Consider the following 20,559-nt stretch of genomic DNA (forward strand, 5'->3'; position numbering starts at 1 on the left):
TTTGGGGGGTCCCCAGATGATTAAGTTAATGTGCAACATTGTTTTCTCACTCAACAGTAAACAAACTATCATAAAGTTGTGTATAGCACATCTCTAAAGAGAAAATGTAAGGACTTTTCAATACCTCTAAAATGACAAATTAAACATGGGACAAATTGTCAAATATTTAGAAGCAGAAATTGTGAAAATAGTAGATCTACATGCTCACAACGCCTCGCAACGCGAGGCGTTGTGAGCATGTAGATCGGCTATTTTCACAATAGAACTGTGATATACAAAATGTAATGCTTCAACTCTTAGTTGGTGGGAGGGGTCCCCAGCTAAAATAGGATTCTTTTGGGGGTCGCGGCCTGAAAAGGTTGAGAACCACTGCATTAAAACATGGGTTTCAGAGGAAGTGTTATACCGAGAACTATTCATGAGGTACTGACTCACACCATAATGAGCAGCTCACGGTCCCAGTAGATGAAAAAAGAAAACGGGTGGTTCAGATTAATGAGCAGTGGGGTAGACGGATAGTAGACACATTACACTGACAGCTATAGTGAGACAGCCATATGGTACCCCTGGGATGTGTGGGCATCAAGGGGAAAGACTACTGTTAGTGCCAGCTGGCACTTAGACTGGCACAGAAACACCCCGCAGCCACACCTTCTTATTTATTCTCAATACTGTTTTTAGCCAGACAGGCAGAGTGTAGGTGTTATTTCCATCACATCATTAGCCTCATAGTATAATTGCTTAAATCATATTTTGAAGGTTTTCAGGAAAAAATAAATACAAAATTGACTTAGGGCAAAAAATGTATGATAATAATAATCACCAGCATTCAGAGCAGATCAGTCTTGACCTGCTGACTCACCCCGCCTTATTGCCTATGTTCTCCGCCTATCAGAATGCTTGTTACATGCAAAATTATTCCTGCCTCAAATCAAAAGGTTCTCATAGCCTTTTTTGAATGTAACGAGCATTCTTATTGGCTTAGGATGTAGGCAATAAGGCACAATGAAGCTGTTAGGAGAGTAGAGTTAGGCAGAAATGTCAATTTGGCCAAAAACGTACTTAGGCAATTATGCTATGAGGCTATGACATGATGCTCTTTGTAACATCTGTATTACTTTCACATTTCTTTCTTTCTTTCTTTCTTTCTTTCTTTCTTTCTTTCTTTCTTTCCTGCATTTTATAATGCACACTTTGTATTGTCAATGCCCATCCCTTGACACTGACCAGGTCACATTGCATGAACACAGCGGGCAGACAGAGCAGATGTGCACATGAAGTGACAGCAGCTGCAGCAGTGTGCAACGCACGTACACCACATCCCACGTGATGAAGTAACACAGCAGCAGAATATCAATTCAGAATATCAATTAGGATGACTCAGCTAGATTCATCTCTGTGTTTTGAATTAAAAAGCACTGGGGAGAAGCTGTCACAGAGGATATTCATGCATGGTACAGTAGATTTAGCTGCATGAATCAGCATGTGGTAGCATCGGCAGGCTTAAAGGAGTAGTTCACCCCCAAAATGACTTTTTTTCTGTTGATTACTCATGCCATGGAGACTTGAGTTCAATAATATTTTTAGTTTTTTGTCGCATTCTTAAGACTAACATTTGATTACAATAAATGTACGCCACATAAGTTTTTTGCCTTGGGAATGCGACAAATACAAACAAATATCATTGAACTGAAGTTAGTGAGGCCTCTACAAAAACAGTCACAAAAAACTAAAGCATTAGACTTAATATGATTAATTGAGCTTAAATGCAAAATCTGTACTATATACAAGTCTATATTCTGTCAATGCATCAATTAATCTGACATTGTACATGGGCATTGACCATTAATTGGCATATGAAGGGACTGGTCATTCATTCTTTGCAAGTGAAGGAGGTTCCGTTTTTGTAAATATTTTGTCACGTGGAGTCGCGTGGAGTTTAATTGAATGCGTTTGACACCTTGGCCACTCCATTGTTTGTTGCAATCATGGAGCATAAACAGGAGATTCCTGGCCAGTACATCTGTGTATTGCAATCTGTGTCACAGCTTCAGGAAATGACATGTTGTAAAAAGACAATGAAGCCTGATTCCATGCAGTGCAGCTAAACACTGTGGCAGACAGTAATATGCCAGTAAGAGAATAGAATAGAATGGTTGTGTGTGCGTGTGCGTGCGCGCCATGCAGTGGCGTCAGTTCAGAAAAAGCTAAGGTATGGCAACATGACTGGTGTCTTGCACGCGCGCGAAGGCGCGCATGCAAGACACCAGTCATGTTGCCATACCTTAGCAACAGGCATGATACGTGTTATTTTTTCCCCCCGCTTCTGCGGCTTCTTGGGCTGGATATGGCAGCCTGGAACGGTTGTTCAAGTGCAGCTAAACTTGACATGTTAGTAAACGTGCCACAATTAACAATAATGCATTGCACCTGTGCAGCTGACCTGCGGAACCTGGGAATATACCATTTTGTCAAGATGGAGAGAATACAAGTGTGGAGAATTTGTTAAATTTTGCATTTGGAGTTATTGTACTGTAATTTAACAACATGATAACCAGCACAAAGAGACATCCACGGATTTATGTTTAAAAGTAACTTTTATTTTCCCCCCTGGACCCAGGGTATGGCAGCTGCATACCCCTGCCATACCCAATTGACGCCCCTGGCGCCATGTGTGATAAGCGACGGTGTTCCAGCCCTGTTTTACAGTTAAGTGTCACAGCTTGTGACACTGCTGTTGTGTAGTAGTTGCCAAATGACATCATAGGACAATGACCAGGCTCTGGTTGTCTACAGCAGTGGTTCTCAACCTTGTCAGGCTGTGATCCCCCAAAATAATCATATTTGAACTGGGACCCCCCTACCCTGATAAGCACTTGGAATTGTAGGAGTTGAGGCATTCAACTCGGTTCCACAGATACAGTAAATATTGTGAAAATAGCCGATCTGCAAGCTCACTGAGCTTGTAGATCAGCTATTTTCCACTGGTCTTCAGCAGCAGTACAAAGCTCTCTCTGCATCATCTATGGCTAAGGAAGTTGCAACTGTTTTCATCATGCAATACAACAAGACTTGTATTGCTTCTAATCTGAGCAACAGTGAGAGAAACACCCCTTTTCCACAGGCCCAACACCGCACCATTCCACACCACACCGCCCACTTGTGCCAGGTTTTCCACTACAAGGACCTGGGTAGAGTGGTGTTAAAGTGGTACTAAACGCGGTACCAAAAAGTATCCAATCTAGAGTAGGTCTGAGCTATGCCAAACAGGGCCAATGACTGATCACTCACTGACTTTTTATTTAGACCAGCAGGATATTAGTTGTAATACATAATAATAGATTCTATTGTGTTATAACCACTATTATAATCTATTATTGGTTATTATAATTATCATAGTAATACATTAATACTTTATAGTGTATTATAATCACAGTTATAATCCATTATATTGTATTATAATCACAGTTAAAATGGTCAATTTGTTTCTTACCGATAGGGGTACAATACATTTGTGTAATGGAAAATGTAGATATTTTTATGTGGTGCGGTGTGGTGTGGTGTAGTGTGGTGTGGTGCTAAAGCTGCAGTCGAAAGGGGGCTTTATAGATAAAGTCTAGGTATACTGTAGATATGTAGCCTATGTGGGGCCTCCTCGCCCAGCAGTGGCTCAGGAGGCAAATCGGCCGAACAGTTCGATCTCGGGCTCCCCCAGAGTTATTGTCGAATGCCCTGAGCAAGACACTGAACCCCTACATGCTCCCGATGAGCAGGTCGGTGCCTTGCATGGTTTCCATAGCTTCGCATAGCCAGACAACATCACTTGGCACTTTGGCAGATTCGTCTGGCTACGTGAGGCTAGGTTTCCTTTGCCATCGGTGTATTAATGTGTGTGAATGGGTGAATGTACAATCATTGTAAAGTGCCTTGGATAAAGGCGTTATATTTAAATGCACCATTTACCGTTTAGATCAGCTAGATGTACAGTAGGTTTCACAGAGGAAAACATTGTTAGGCCTACATGTACATACAGTATATCGTCGTTGTCGGGTGGAAACCTTGTTATGTCCAAAACCGTTCGTTTTGCATTTATCCTTTTAAAAATGATTCAAACTAGTGAAAACAGCCGATCTACAAGCACACAACGCCTCGCACCGCGAGGCGTTGTGTGCTTGTAGATCTGCTGCTTTCACTACTTTTGTGCGACGGCCTTGTACGATGAAGCAGGGCTTTGCTTTGCGATGACATGTACACATTTGAAGCTTGGAGATACGAGGTTTCTGCCCGACAGTGACGATATATAAACACCAACCTTTGTTTTCACTCAGGCATGATGACCTGAAGCTCTTAGCCAAATCTCAGAGGAAATAAGAAATAGGGCAGCAGATTGAAGGACAAAGGAGACATCAAACATTCATGACTATGACTGATAGTAAAAGGTCTCAGCCAAGCCTTATGGTCTTATAGACCAGTGCCCCACTGTGGATATTTTGGGTCATTACAATAACAATGTGCAATCAACATTGTATGGTTTATAAAACCTTTCTTCTTCTTAAAAAAGGCATTTCATGTTCAGAACAAAGATCACTCCACCATCAGTGAAGCTCTTAAATGAATACTAATGGTACATTTATGCAATGTTTTGTATTTAATTCTCTTCCAGTCTGGCCGCATAGACCCTCACCACCCCAAAGTGTGTGGCCACCAAGGCAATGTGTTGGACATCAAGTGGAATCCCTTTTTTGAAAACATCATAGCGTCCTGCTCTGAAGATTCTTCGGTAAAAGGCGAACACCATTCCCTAATGTCTGTATCATAGTAGTAGGTTGTGTAAAATTCTCCTGGGGTAGAGATTAAAATGCCTATTTATTATGTTGCATTAAGAGTTATACAGGCTGCGAATGGCATAAGCCCTCGATATTGGTAAAGTGAGCAGTGCACCACCTCCCACAGGAAATCACATCAAAACAATAAACGGAAATGTATTTGTTTTACTCACACATTTATATGAATATTAAAGATCACTAGATATTCTCCAGTTAGATTTCCATTTCATTTCTGTGCCCAATGCATGATTCCATAACTCCAGTAACTGTAATAAAGCCTGATGTCCTACAGAGTATGTTCACTTGTTGAAGGATAATCTCCAATAATACAGAGACTCTACCCATATCTGTAATCCCAATCCAGCCTAATCCTAATGCTGTGTGTTCACATTGGTAGCAAGTGCTTTTTTTCCCCCTTCTTTTTTTCTGTCATTCTGAAAAGTAAGGCTGTATGTCGGTTGTTTATATCATCGTTGTCGGGTGAAAACCTTGTATGTCCAAAACCGTTGCATTTATCATTTTAGAAATGATTTAAACTAGTGAAAACAGCCGATCTACAAGCACACAACGCCTCGCACCGCGAGGCGTTGTGTGCTTGTAGATCGGCTGTTTTCACTACTTTTGTGCGAGGGCCTTGTATGATGAAGCAGGGCTTTACGAAAGCAGGGCTGTACGAAAGAACGTACAAATTTGAAACTTGGAGATACGAGGTTTCCACCCGACAACGACGATATGCTTCTGTAAAATCCCAATAAACAAAGTAGGAAAAAAATAAAAGTCATTCTGATGCTGCCTTCAGAGTGCATCAATCATAGAATCAATCATAGCCTACTAAGACATTACAACTGTACATACTCTGTACTCTGTATATCGTCACTGTCGGGCAGAAACCTCGTATCTCAAAGTTTGTACGTTTTCTTTCATAAAGTAAAGTCCTGCTTCATCATACAAGACTATTGTGAAAATAGCAGATCTACAAGCACACAACCCTATTTTCACTATTTTAAATCATTTTAAAAATGATAAATACAAAACGAATGGTTTTGGACATACAAGGTTTCCACCAACGATATACTCTGTGTATGCGTGCGGGGGTGCGCCTGTGTGTGTGTGTGTGTGTGTGTGTGTGTGTGTGTGTGTGTGTGTGTGTGTGTGTGTGTGCGTGCGTGTGCTTGTATCAGGTACGAATATGGGAGATCCCAGAGGGAGGTCTGAGGCGGAGCATGACAGAAGCACTGATGGAGCTGTACGGCCACAGCCGGCGTGTGGGCCTCATCGAGTGGCATCCCACCAGCAGCGGCATCCTCTTCAGCGCTGGATACGACTACAAGGTGAACACAGGGGTCATCAATATGAGTCCGTGACACAGACGTATACTTATCTGTGGCAAATTCTGTCTGTTAAGTCAGTCTGTCTGTCTGTCAAAAATGAAAATAAAATGTCGGCCTTCGTTCCATTTTGGGGGCTGGGCGGCCAACAAAGTAAATCGTCACTGTTGGGCAGAAACCTTGTATCTCCAAGTTTCAAATTTGTAATTTTTAGTCCGGGAGCCGTGGGGGTGAACGTGGAATCGGCTGATAAAGTTTTTTTCTCAACTGATTCTTGTAGCTTGGGGTCACCTCTTAAGGATTCAAGATGATGACCAGTGATATCCATTGAGCATTTTTTATTATTAACTCCTTAATGCCTGAAACACAAGAAATCAACCCCGGAGGAAAATACCCAGAACAATATTTTTTTTCTGGGTATTTAAGGAGGATCTGAGGGGTCTAACTAGGGGTTTGTCATGATGCTGAATCCATTGCAGGCATTTGTTTTGCACAAAAAACATTCCGTGGGCTAGAAATGGCCTCAGAAAACAATACACGTATGGGTGAGTATTCATGTTAGTCGGAGGCCTTAGGGTTTTTTTTCTCGTGCTAATCAGTCTAAAAGTGCAAAATTTTGCACAGATGTAGCTCAGGGCATGCTCTAATGATTTAGCTAGGGCGCCCGAGTCGGCGACCTTCGGGGTCACCACAGCACCCACAAAACTCTGACTCATCACTTTTCATCACTAAAGTCGATGGGAGCCCAACTTGATTTGGCCGCTGTGGCGACCCCAAATGTCGCAGACTCGGGCACCCTAGCTAAATCATTAGAGCATGCCCTGAGCTACATCTGTGCAAAATTTTGCACTTTTAGACTGATTAGCACGAGAAAAAAAACCCTAAGGCCTCAGACTAACATGAATACTCACCCATACGTGTATTGTTTTCTGAGGCCATTTCTAGCCCACGGAATGTTTTTTGTGCAAAACAAATGCCTGCAATGGATTCAGCATCATGACAAACCCCTAGTTGGACCCCTCAGATCCTCCTTAAATACCCAGAAAAAAATCTTTTTCTGGGTATTTTCCTCCTGTGTGGATTTCTTGTGTTTCAGGCATTAAGGGTTAATAATAAAAAATGCTCAATGGATATCACTGGTCATCGTCTTGAATCCTTAAGAGGTGACCCCAAGCTACAAGAATCAGTTGAGAAAAAAACTTTATCAGCCGATTCCACGTTCAGCCAAAAATCACCATTTGGCTCCCGGACTGTTGCACAAAAGTAGTGAAAACAGCAGATCTACAAGCACACAACGCCTCGCGGTGCGAGGCGTTGTGTGCTTGTATATCGGCTGTTTTAAATCATTTTTAAAATGATAAATACAAAACAAACGGTTTTGGACATACAAGGTTTCCACCCGACAACAACGAAATATAACTCATGTAATTGGCTCACTGGCTTTTCACTTGTCATGATCTGAAATGGCAAATCTTTGAGTAGCAGCAGCGCTATAGAGAGATCTCTCTCTATAGCGCGCAATGAGGGCCTCTACAACTCTTTTTCCCGGGCTGAATCAGGGGCCCTGGCCCTACTCATATCTCCGCCACCGTTGCCCCTATCCATGCCAAACTTTGCACACACACTCCTTGGCTGCCAAACCACATCCTCCACCCACTCATTTCTCACATGGCCCTCTTCTAGTTGATTTTCAGTTTTAAACACCATTGTAATGTTCTATTTTGATCAACTCCCAACTACTGTATGTCAAGTCTCCAGGGTTTCTTCCGAATATGTATGACACTGATTTACAAGAACACAATGTATGGCACATACATGTTCTCAAATGTTTTATTTGCAAGGACCGCCATATCAGGTCATTTTGTCTATGATAAAACATTTTTTTTTTTTTTTACAAAAATTTCTGCCACAAGCCAACATGGCGATGAAACAAATAATTATTTGTTCATGTTAATTAAACTCTGCATTTGCTTGCAAATGAACAGTTCCATTTGCAAATGGATACATTGAGGACTTTACTGTGTGTACCACACCAGTCAGAGTGACTCTAAATATTAAATAATTAAATAAATATTTGAGCAATACAGCTACAACGACATTCATTCAATATGACAGTCAATGCAACAATACAGTTACACTATATTAGAATTAGATTGAATTAGCAATGGATTCCCTCCATCTGCAACTTTAATATCTCAATCATGAATTATGAAGCTGCTTTCTTTATACCTATTACTTGCTTGTGTGGTTCACAAAGTGTAAGATGTCTAGATTAGATAACAAGGTTATATTGTTGAGCAAAAATATCAACATCATAAGCCTTATAGTTTGCGACAGAGCCTTGTTGTTAATATATCCAAATCTACTGCAATGAGTTCATTGGAAATATCCGATGGGATCTAGTAACACAGCTCAATTAAATCAACCCACACCTAAATCTTTCAGATTCTCATCTGGAACCTGGAAATTGGCGAGCCGGTGAAGATGATCGACTGCCACACTGACGTTATCCTCAACATGTCCTTCAACACGGACGGCAGCCTGCTGGCCACCAGCTGTAAGGACAAGACGCTGCGTGTCATTGAGCCGCGCTCTGGAAGGGTTCTCCAGGTGAGACGGTGAGGTATCAACCCTACATCCACAACAGTGGTTCTCAAATGTGGACATTTGACATCTCCCCTTAAAGGGATATTCCACTTTCAACAGCTTACAGTGGAAGGGTTTCTCTCCACATACACACCCATCGTAACTTCAAACTCCATTTTAACCATGATAGATTCATTAAAAACACCCATTATTTTTTCTAATGACTCATACTACCCTCCTAATACGTGCGCAGGCCGTGTTTTTCCCATAACTTTTTTCATTTATTTTTAATAATTATTTAGGAAAATGGAAAAAAATTAAATACAAAACATAATTATTAAAAATAAATGAAAAAAGTTATGGAAAAAACACGGCCTGCTCACGTATTAGGAGGGTAGTATGAGTCACCAGAAAAAATAATGGGTGTTTTAATGAATCTTTCATGGTTTAAACTTTAAATGAAGTTAGAAGTTACAATGGGTGTGTGTGGGGAGAGGCCCTGGGCCTGGAGGGCCTGGTAACATTTACATCAAATATCTAAATATTCAATCAAGAAAATTAAAAACTGTTCAGGGTGTTCATAAAAACCTGATTAGACGATAAAATTACCAAAAGTTTTTTTGAAAGTGAAATAACCCTTTAACTTTGACAGTGTACAAATGGAAGCAAATGGAACCGTTAGGGTCCATTTGGTTCCATTTGTTTACAGACTTGTAAAGGTCCATTTCGACCACCATAAAGGAATCTAGCGAGAACCACTGATGTGGGAGCCACCTTCCCACATGCCTACTAACTCACACACTGTGAGTGGCTTGAGCAAGGCATACAGCAGGGTTCCCCAATAGGCGGCCTGCGGGCCATTTGCGGCCCGCGGGGGGCTACTGTCTGGTCCACACCAACCCCAGTAATAATGGTGGTATAAGAGCAGCAACAACACTAGTATATCGTCTTTGTCGGGTGGAAAGCTTGTATCTCCAAATGTGTACGTTCTTTTGCAAATCATACAAGGCCATCGCACAAAAGTAGTGAAAGCAGCAGATCTACAAGCACACAACGCCTCGCACCGCGAGGCGTTGTGTGCTTGTAGATCGGCTGTTTTCACTAGTTTAAATCATTTTTAAAATGACAAATGCAAAACAAACGGTTTTGGACATACAAGATTTTCACCCGACAACGACGATATCTGAACTGTCGCTGGAGTAGAGGTAACGCCACCGTTGCCCCCTGCAACGTCGTGGCCCTCGGCTTGGTACCCTAGACATAATTCGGCCCTTGGGGAAAACTAATTGGGGAACCCTGGCATACAGTATAGAGTACAACTACAGGCACTGTGGCTGACCATGTTGTCTGACCTCTCTGATGTAATGCATGCTCGGATTGCATAGAAGGTGATGGGTGTGAGGGAGCACCCCACCCTTCAAGCAATATTTGAGGAAAGTGTAGTTAAGAAAGCTAAGAGAATAACTGCTGACCCCTCTCATGTCCTTCACTCAGACATTATAGAGACATTATAGAGTCCCAGTTAAAAACAAGAAAAGACATCTGAACAGATACAAATACTCATTCATTCCCAAATCCGTTACTCTGCTAAACCGTTAGTGGGGTATTAGTGTAATGTAATGTAATGTATGCACTTGACCTGTATGTCAGCACTGTGTGTTGTGCACTATTCGTTGTCTGTCTTGTCCTGTTGTATGTTATGTAGCAGCCTGCATGTCCAAGACAAATTTCCCTCGGGACAGAATAAATTAATCTTGAATCTTGAATCTTGAATAGGTAATATGAATTGATAATAGAGTGATCTCATTCTATGAGATCTTCAAGTGGTTGAATGGACTGGAGCAGTCATTGCTTTATTACTGCCTGGATTTAAAACCACCTGGTTCCCACCTTGTTTCTGCATGGCCTTGCATGGCCTGTCATGAAAAGTAAAAAACAAGCTTGTTGACGTACTGTAACTGACACACCCCTTGTGCTGTTTGTGTGTGGGGTTGTGAAGGGGCCAAGGCACGTTCAGTCAGTCAGTGAGGCAGTAGGTCAAAACATGAACTTTCCTTATCTCGCTGTGCCAGCCATGCCAGTTGGCAACGATGCCACGTGACCTCGAATGGATCACACGTGGCAACTATCTGCACCATTAACCACACGAATGAACCCTAAGCATTTCTATTCATAAACATTTGTTAGAAATAGCAGATCTACATGCTCACAAGTCAAAACACGACACTTTGCAATGTGTCGTGAGCTGTTTTATGAATTGAATACGTAGGACCCCAATGGACACAAGATCGCAAGGACTTTTTTGTTTTGTTATCCTTTTAGACAAATGTGTATGCAGTGTTGTACCCGAACGCGTTCAATGAATGATCGTTCATGAACGATCGTTCATGAACACGTTCATATTTTGGGGCGAACGCGAACTGAGCGTTCTTTGTTTCCGCTTGATGAACGTTATTGTCGAACGTATTCATTTTGACGTCCGTGAACGGAGCTCGTCGGGCCTGTTTGTGCAACGGTTCGCGGTCGTCTGTCTCTCGTCTTTCTTTGCATTCACATGCTCCAATAGCACCCAGCTGCAGACTCGCAGACCTCGTGAGCGTTGATATGTGAGCGGTGCTGTCTGCAGCTGTGTCAATCTCCCAAGTAAAGCCTCACTATACTTCGTCGAATGACGTGTTGCATGCCGAAAATAGCTGATCTGCAAGCTCACAATGCATCGCATCCACGAGACGACGTGAGCTTGTAGATCAGCTATTTTAACCAACACGGAAACATCCAGGATGTGCGCGACGGTTAGAAACTTCTGCGTTCACAATGAGGGTGCAGGAAGACTGGGCACCTAAATATTGTGGGCACCTCAATATTATATATTTTGACAAATAATAGCTTGCAGCAACGTCTAAAAAAAAAAATACATTTCAATAGCCAAAAGTATAAAAAAGTTATGGTTAAAAAAGATAACAAAAAATAACTAAGTTTGGGGAACTTTGGTTCAAAATGTGGAATTATGAACTATGAACTGAACTAGTTCATTTTAGAAGTTTTGAACTTGAACTAGTTCATGTTTCAACACTGTGTGAATGACTCGTGCTGTTTGCATTTCTGTTTAATAAAGTATTGAATCAATCAAGCAGACTAAGGGAAACACTGGTGGTATAGAGCCCTGGGGATCCCCAGTCAACTGAGCATGTAGGGTTGGGTTAATTCATTCAAGTCATTCTCTGTTTGTCTCCTCCTGCCCTGGCAGCAAGCTAACTGCAAGAACCACCGTGTGAACAGAGTGGTGTTCATGGGCAACATGAAGCGACTGGTGACCTCAGGAGTGTCTCGCTGGAACACGCGACAGATTGCGCTTTGGGATCAGGTGCGTGTTTGGATCGTTCCCATGCATGCAGAGTTGAATATTCCTGAAAGGTTTTCAGTAGTATAAACCAGTGGTTCCCAAACCTTTTAGCCCAAAAGAGAAATTAGACTTTTGCCCGGGACCCAAACTAGTCGAAGTACAAGCTCACAACGTGGTGCGAAGCGACGCGTTGTGAGCTTGTAGATCGGCTATTCTCACTACTTCTTAAACATTAGTTTTCTAATTTATGGAATTTCTAAGAAATTCCATAAATCTAAGAAATTATTTCTTAGATTTTTCTTTTATTTCTTCATGAAATTACTGACAAAATTGAATTGCCATTGAATTTTCTATTTTAATTCATGAAAAAAACATGCTTTTTTGGGAATGTTTTTTTAAAACGTTTTGAAATAATAAAATGTAAAAACCAAATGTACTGAAATAAAACAAAATGTGGCCACAACCCACAAATGGGTCTCGAGTCTGACCCAGTGATTGGGAAACAGTGAGTATAAACGGTGTGTGTGTGTGTGGTGTGCGCGTGCGTGTTTGGGTGTGTGTGTGTGGGGGTGTTGCTTTCTCCAGGAGGACTTATCCATGCCTCTTGTGGAGGAGGAGATTGATGGCCTATCAGGAATGCTGTTCCCATTTTATGATCCTGACACACACATGCTGTACCTGGCAGGCAAGGTGAGTTCTGGCCCTCACTGATGCATTGTTTGAATGAAATCTAGACAGTCTATTTCCTTTAAGTCAGTGGTCCTCAAACTTTTACATTTCAATGTCTTCCCTTAACTCTGGCAGTGTACAAATGGAACCAAATGGACCCGGCAGTGTACAAATGGACCCTAACGGGTCCATTTGGTTCCATTTGTACACTGTCAGAGTTACAGACTTGTATGGGTCAATTAAAGGAACCTAGAGAGCCCCTGGAATCCACTTTGAGAACCATTGCTTTAAGTGATGTAGTCCTCTTGATAAGTCGATAACAGGTATTAGACATTGAGTTTCTTAAACATTCTAGTAGGTTTAATGTTACAGTATGTGTTCCACCACAAAGTGTAACTCCGTCCCTCCGTCTGTCTGTCAGTCTGTCTGTCACACCTCACACGTCACACTTTTTCCCTGCTTATATCTCCGCAACCGTTGCCCCGATCCATGCCAAATTTTGCACACACGTTCCTTGGCTGCCAAACTACAACCTCCAAGGACCCCCGGAGCTCCAGGGACCCCCAGGTCCCTGGGGGACCCCCAGATGTAAAAAATGACCAAATGCGCAAACATGACCAAATGACCACCCCAACGGGGCTGCTCACGGGGAATTCCCGGGGACCACCGACTCCTGGTGCTCCAGAACGGATGCAAAAGTGGTGGCGCCCCCAGTGGAGGACCCCCTACACTGCAGCTCACATAAAATGCCGTAACTCCGGCTAGGAACGACCGGGACAGCCGGGGCCGGTACCTATTTGTCCGCCTTGCCGGCGCGGAGACCCCACCCCTCATTTCTCACATGGCCCTCTTCTAGCGCCACCATGAGGCCGATTCTTGCAAAACACATTTTTGGACACTGCTCCTACAATTTTCGCCCTAAAATCACGCAAATCGGTACACAGTATGTCTACACTCATCCCATCAACATGAATCTGTCCCATATAGCGCCACCTCCAGGCCGATTTTTAAAAACACATTTTTGGACACTGCCCCATACAGATTTTGCCCTAAAATCACGAAAATCACTACACAGTATGTCTACACTCATGTCATCAACATGGATCAGGAAGATTTTGGCAAAACACATTTTTGCCCTATTTGTGGAGATAAGTGACCTACGGTCGCTTATCTCCCGATTAGGGAGCCTTACTGGTTTATTGACATTATAGAAGCTAATTTATGGCATCTTTCCTTGATATTTCTGAGATTTGTATTTACAGTGTAAATAAATCAACATACAGGATTTCATTTTCTCATTCTACACTGGTATAATGTGTCTATTTAGATATTTGTGTCATTAAAATACGATGGAAAAATGACGAGACCTCTGCTGTATGTAGAAATGGAACATGTCTAACTCTGGTGACTTGGCAGGGGGACGGCAACATTCGCTATTTCGAGATCACAACGGAGAAACCCTACCTGCAGTACCTGATGGAGTTCAGGTCTCCTGCGCCGCAGAAAGGGCTTGGTAGGTTGTTTGTAGATCAGCTCCAGCTAGGGGTGGGCGATATGGAAGAATACAAAATAACGATATTTTCCCAAGCTGTATCACGATACACGATTTTATCACAATTCTTTTTCACGTTGGTTTTGATGGTTATTTTTCAAGTTACTTTACACAAACTAGACTCTCTGGGTTCCTTTTGGGAGGTCTAAATTTAACTTTACAAATATGTAACTCTGACAGTATACAAATGAAACCAAATGGCATTTGGTTTCATTTGTATACTGTCAGAGTTAAGTGGAGACCTTGACATTTTAAAGTTTGAGAACTACTGATTTAGACCAAAATGCAGGTTTAAATTGAATTCGGCAATGAATCTCTGTATTAACGATTAAACAGGATTTTTTACAAGGCTCCCTCAATTGTATCACGATATATACGATATCTCTGAAAAGGCATATCGTGGAGACATTGTATCGTCTCAACGATAATTAGCACCATATCGCCCACCCCTAGCTCCAGCCCCAGTGATCATAATCACCTCATTAGCAGTCTATGGGGATTTCCATGTCAAGGGAATGAACACACAGCAGGAGTAACTGGCTGCCATGATACCTGTCTCTCAGGGAAAAGGGGTGTTAGGATGGATGTCAATGTCTTTTTCTTTCAAATTCCAAATTAAGACGATAGTGAGATACTTCTACTTGAATAATGTTCACAAGAGTAATTCCTTAGTGCAGGGGTTTTCAAAGTGGGTGACGGGGCACCCTTTGGTGCCGCGACGGCAGTCCAGGGGTGCCGCGAGATCATTTGATAATGTTTTGAATTTATTTGGACACTTGAAAAAAATATTTAGTATCATTTCAAACTTGAAGTAAAAAGTTATTTTCAGTCAGTTCTAACCAAAATGGCTATTATCCTCAAAACATAGTCACTAAAATATCGTCACTGTCGGGCAGAAACCTCGTATCTCCAAGTTTCAAATGTGTACGTCTTTTGGTAAAGCAAAACCCTGCTTCATCATACAAGACTGTCGCACAAAACTAGTGAAAACAGCCGATCTGCAAGCACACTGCTTGTAGATCTGCTGTTTTCACTAGTCTAGTACATTTTATAGATGATAAATACAAAACGAACGGTTTTGGACATACAAGGTATGCTATAAATATAAGGTGCTGGGAGTGAAAATTATAATGTAGGGGTGCCTCGGATTTAAAAAAAAAATATTTATGGGGTGCCCTGAGACGAAAAAGTTTGGGAACCCCTGCTATAGACGTCTCTCAGGGAAAAGGGGTGTTAGGATGGACGTCAATGTATTTCTCTTTCAAATTCCAAATTAAGACAATAGTGAGATACTTGTACTTTAATAATGTTCACAAGAGTAATTCCTTTGTGTATTCCTTATTTCTTAGTGTTCTTTTCCTAATAATGTTGTTTTCTCCTCCCTTCCATGTAAAGCGTCTTCTGGTACTTAGAAAAGCGCGTATTATTATTAGAATGGGTATGGTTATTCCACTAAACTAAATTGGGCAAAAGATGAATTTATGCCTGGAGAAAGAGCTTCTGTTGATCATATGCCTTTCACCCTATGCCTTTGTCAGTTGTCAATAGTGACATCTGAGAGAGAATACGGTACATCATTGTTTTCAAGATGGTGTCCACGGGAGCTTAAAATGCCTATACATTGGTGGTGAATATGTGGCATCTTGATAATGATGTCTTTCCAGAGATTTTTAGCATGTTATTTAGTGTACCCAATAGTTACAGAATCCATTGGAAAGCCTCTTCCATCAATTATTTCATTGCAAACAGACCACTAGGGGGCGAGCCCAACATGTTTGCAATGGTTTTTGAAAACCTTATGCCCATATACCCAAAACCATGCCAAAAATCCAAAACTTGTCACCAAGTGCACTATTTTTTATGAATTCCTTCCCAGCTACAGCATGAAATGCCACGAAAGCTCACTCAGTCTTTTTTTCTTTCCTGCCAGGTGTGATGCCAAAGCATGGGCTGGATGTGGCAGCCTGTGAAGTGTTCCGCTTTTACAAGCTGGTCACCCTCAAGGGCCTCATTGAGCCCATTTCAATGATTGTACCAAGGAGGGTCAGTAAGCTTCATGAATTGAATTAAACTGATCATTCTATTTTCCTTGTGATTATGTATCCCTTCTGGACTATACCACATGCAATTTAACACATTTAGCTAGTTAATGTGGCCTTCTAAAATACTGTACAACCAGTGCTGAAATAGAATCAATGCAGGCTTTGACCAAAACATAAATAGGATTTATGTGAGAATTGTGTCAACCTGTGTGTTTGTTTGTGTTTGTGTGTGTGTGTGTGTGTGTGTGTGTGTGTGTGTGTGTGTGTGTGTGTGTGTGTGTGTGTGTGTGTGTGTGTGTGTGTGCGTGTGCATGTGTGTGTGTTGTTTATAGTCAGACACGTACCAAGAGGATATCTACCCCATGACAGCAGGAACAGAAGCTGCCCTGACGGCCAGTGAATGGCTGAGTGGCATTGACAAAGGTAAACTTATTCTGGCAAACTATTGGCCACATGTCCATGATCATAAGAATGTGGTTGCACATACTGTATACACAAATGGCCCAAATGGATTCCGTTACACACAAAATCCATAAGCCTGTTCTCAAATATTTTAATGTAAAGGACCCATATATTGATGTACTGTATGTGCACAAAAGGGATAGACGCGTAAAACGGTTCCCCCAACACTTTGGTACCCTGGAACCCTAGCCCAGCGGTTCCCAAACTTTTTTTGTCTCAGGGCACCCCATAAATATGTTTTTTTAATCCGAGGCACCCCTACATTATAATTTTCACTCCCAGCACCTTATATTTATAGCATACCTTGTATGTCCAAAACCGTTCGTTTTGTATTTATCATCTATAAAATGTACTAGACTAGTGAAAACAGCAGATCTACAAGCACACAACGCCTCGCATCTTGTGCGACAGTCTTGTATGATGAAGCAGGGTTTTGCTTTACCAAAAGACGTACACATTTGAAACTTGGAGATACGAGGTTTCTGCCCGACAGTGACGATATTTTAGTGATTATGTTGTGAGGAAAACATTGAGATAACAGCCATTTTGGTTAGAACTGACTGAAAATAACTTTTTACTTCAAGTTTGAAATGATACTAAATATTTTTTCAAGTGACCAAATCAATTTCAAATATTATCAAATGATCTCGCGGCACCCCTGGACTGCCGTCGCGGCACCTCAGGGTGCCCCGTCACCCACTTTGAAAACCCCTGCCCTAGCCTAGTAAACTAGACTCCTCCTGGCTACTGGAACCCCTCAAGAAGACCCCACTTGGAGTGCCTCTGTAATACATTCTCAGATGCAATAGACAGAGGTCTTCACATAAAGTGACATTCCTTGTAGTGTGGAGACCATTTCTCAGCTCCATTGCTACATTGCTCTCATATCTAAATAAAGCAAAAACAGCACATATATATACAGTATATATATATATATCCACCTGTTTCCGCGAGAATTTACTGTAGCAGTATCTGCGGGACACTTCCGGTTAACAGCAGACATACAAGCTCACGTCGCGTCGCAGATGCAACCGCTGTGAGCTTGTACTGTAGATCACACTCGGCTGCGGCGCCGGAAGCTGCCGCACGCCTTCTGCGCAATGCACGATGGGATGTTGGAAAGTTGTGGATATACACACACAGACACACGCACAGACACACGCACACACATGCACGCACGCACGCACGCACGCACGCACGCACACAAACAAACACACTAATTCGCAGTGGAAGCGCACACAATATTCATTTAAAGAACGTTGGGAAACATAGCTGTTAAACAATGGTTTCTTAATCGACGAATGTGTGTGCACAATACCGTATACAATACATAACACCATATATGCCATGCTGGAACCACTAGATTTTGTTTCTTCTGCCAACTGAGGCTGTTCCATAAAGGTAATTGCTAACATTTTTATTTGATCAATTACAGATTTCTTTGAATCCGAGTACCTAATTATGTTTGCGTTTTCTGCATGTGCCCTTGTGCAATCAGACCCAGTGTTGATGTCCCTGAAGGAAGGCTACAACCGGCCCAACCAGTTAGTGTTCAAAGCCCCGGCTCTCAAGGAGAAAAAGAGTGTGGTTGTTAACGGCATCGACCTGCTGGAGAATGTACCACCTAGGACAGAAAATGAGGTACGTGGATGGAAATATTGGGGGGGGGGGGGGGGGTGACATAATGATGCATGATAAACAGAAAGAAGTGCAAATGAGGGTAACATCTAACTATTAATTTACCGAATGTCTGTCCGCCTGACCGCCTGTCTGCATGCTGACATCACTGTTACTAAACAGTGTCACTGCCCAACAGCCGCATGCTGAAATAATGCCCAAAATACTAAACAGTGTTGCCACCATGGTAACAGCCGCATGCTGAAACAATGCCCACATTTGGAGATGATGTATGTCCGCCGTCTGTCATCTGTCTGCATGCTATCATCACTGATACTAAATAGTGTCGCCACCATGGTGGCAGCCGCATGCTGAAACAATGCCCAAATTTGGAGATGAGCATGCTGACATCCACCATGGTAACAGCCGCTTGCTGAAACAAAGGCCAAATTTGGAGATGAGCATGCTGACATCACTGATACTAAACAGTGTCGCCACCATGGTAACAGCTGCATGCTGAAACAATGCCCATATTTGGAGACATCACAGACTGATACAACGGGTATTGCACATGTATGTTGTGAAGATGAGGGGGTAACATGGATGACCGAAAAGGACGAGGAAGTAATACGAGTAATGTAGTGAATCGTGTGTGTGTGTGTGTGTGTCATGCATTGTTGTTGTGCAGCTCCTGCGGATGTTCTTCCGGCAGCAAGATGAACTGCGGCGTCTAAAAGAGGAGCTGACCACCAAGGACGTACGAATTCGTCAACTGGAGCTAGAACTCAACAACCTGAAGAACGTTAACTCCGACAACGTGTGACCTCTGACCGCTCTGGACTTTGCCATGGGCGGCTCCCCCCTAGCCCCTCTTTTCTGACGTGTTATCCCTGTTACCCAGGACGCTCTGCACTTCTAATAAACTGATGGATCAGGTTACGGCAACTGATACCAGTACTGGAATAATGTAATAATGGTAATGATGACGGTAGATAATGAAGGTTTGAGTAATGTTGATGGAGCACCGCCATAGTATTGACCTGACCGGACGAGACGATATTGGGATTTTCTTTCTTTCTTTCTTTCTTCATTAATTAAAATCTACTTCGATAATGAATTATTACAGTACTTTGCAGTCCTCTCAACAGGTAGACCACCGAGGGGTTGTCTCAGCCTCAGCTGCGATATGCCATGTGGCAAAGCACCATGTGGCGAAGCACCCCACATTTGTGCGCAAATGCACAAATGTGGGGGGGCCTCATAATTTGCTGAGGCAAGATTGTGGAAAATGAGTCAATGTTTCTTCCCAAGGCCTTAGACCCTGCTGAAAGCTGCAACTGTTATTCTATGTATTGTCTATAAAATGGCAGGCAGTTGAATGTCTGCCATTTTAGGATGTCTGTCTCTCTACAAAGGCTATGGAGACTGGGAGACTGACATAGCTCACATGTAGTCTTAATAGTAGTACATCACACATTGTTGTCAGTCATATGTTTGTGGGGAGGGATATGTATTATAACTTTTATTTATTTGTCACGTTATATCTTTTTTTAGCTAACATGTACATGTATTCATCTCATTTGTCTTTGTATGACGTGCTAATAATGGTTGTGGGTGCCGGACGGAGTTTTCTAAATAATTTCCATTTCCTACTGAAATGGTGCAAGGTTTCATAGAAACTGTGTCCCTTGAACGACAGTTTCCTGATTGCATCAAAGTAACCCTAATAATGAGGTATGTTAAACCTACTTAACAGTGAAACATTATCCATTCTTTTCCATTTCAGAAATCGTAAGAAAGCAATCAACACTGGCAGTCCTAGCTGCATCACTTTGCAAGTTAAATGTTTTTCCTGTCAAAATATTTACAGAGTGTGATTTGCCTGGAGGGGGATCGGGGGTGGTCTTTAAATCCACTCCTTTGGTGGTTTATTTTCATAGATGTCAGGCATCCTACCACTAAAAAGACCACACGGTCCCCCCCAAACTGCACCCTGGAGGCCTGGATGTTTCCTTCCTTGGGTATGACATTTAGGGGGAATCGGCACTGGATTTGTTTCTACATTAACAATAATGAATATCTGAATATATGAATGAATATATTCTTTTATGCCAGGTAGTATCAGAAAGATGCC

At 42.2% G+C, this 20,559-nt stretch overlaps 1 protein-coding gene across 1 annotated transcript in view; it reads left to right on the forward strand.

Annotated features, from left to right (window-relative positions):
- The window catches only part of coro2ba (coronin, actin binding protein, 2Ba), an 87,943-nt gene extending 68,460 nt beyond the window's left edge, over positions 1 to 19,483 (forward strand). The window contains exons 3-12 of the mRNA XM_080730698.1: positions 4,664 to 4,780; positions 6,008 to 6,157; positions 8,600 to 8,764; positions 11,988 to 12,104; positions 12,669 to 12,773; positions 14,169 to 14,265; positions 16,235 to 16,347; positions 16,679 to 16,769; positions 18,307 to 18,449; positions 19,114 to 19,483. Of these exons, the coding sequence (XP_080586824.1) occupies positions 4,664 to 4,780; positions 6,008 to 6,157; positions 8,600 to 8,764; positions 11,988 to 12,104; positions 12,669 to 12,773; positions 14,169 to 14,265; positions 16,235 to 16,347; positions 16,679 to 16,769; positions 18,307 to 18,449; positions 19,114 to 19,248 (1,233 nt within the window). The 3' untranslated portion in view covers positions 19,249 to 19,483. The remainder of the gene's footprint in view (positions 1 to 4,663; positions 4,781 to 6,007; positions 6,158 to 8,599; positions 8,765 to 11,987; positions 12,105 to 12,668; positions 12,774 to 14,168; positions 14,266 to 16,234; positions 16,348 to 16,678; positions 16,770 to 18,306; positions 18,450 to 19,113) is intronic.
- Positions 19,484 to 20,559: the final 1,076 nt, after the last annotated feature.

The sequence above is a fragment of the Nannobrachium achirus genome (assembly GCF_963921795.1).
Source record: "Nannobrachium achirus genome assembly, chromosome: 7".
Lineage (NCBI taxonomy): Eukaryota > Metazoa > Chordata > Actinopteri > Myctophiformes > Myctophidae > Nannobrachium > Nannobrachium achirus.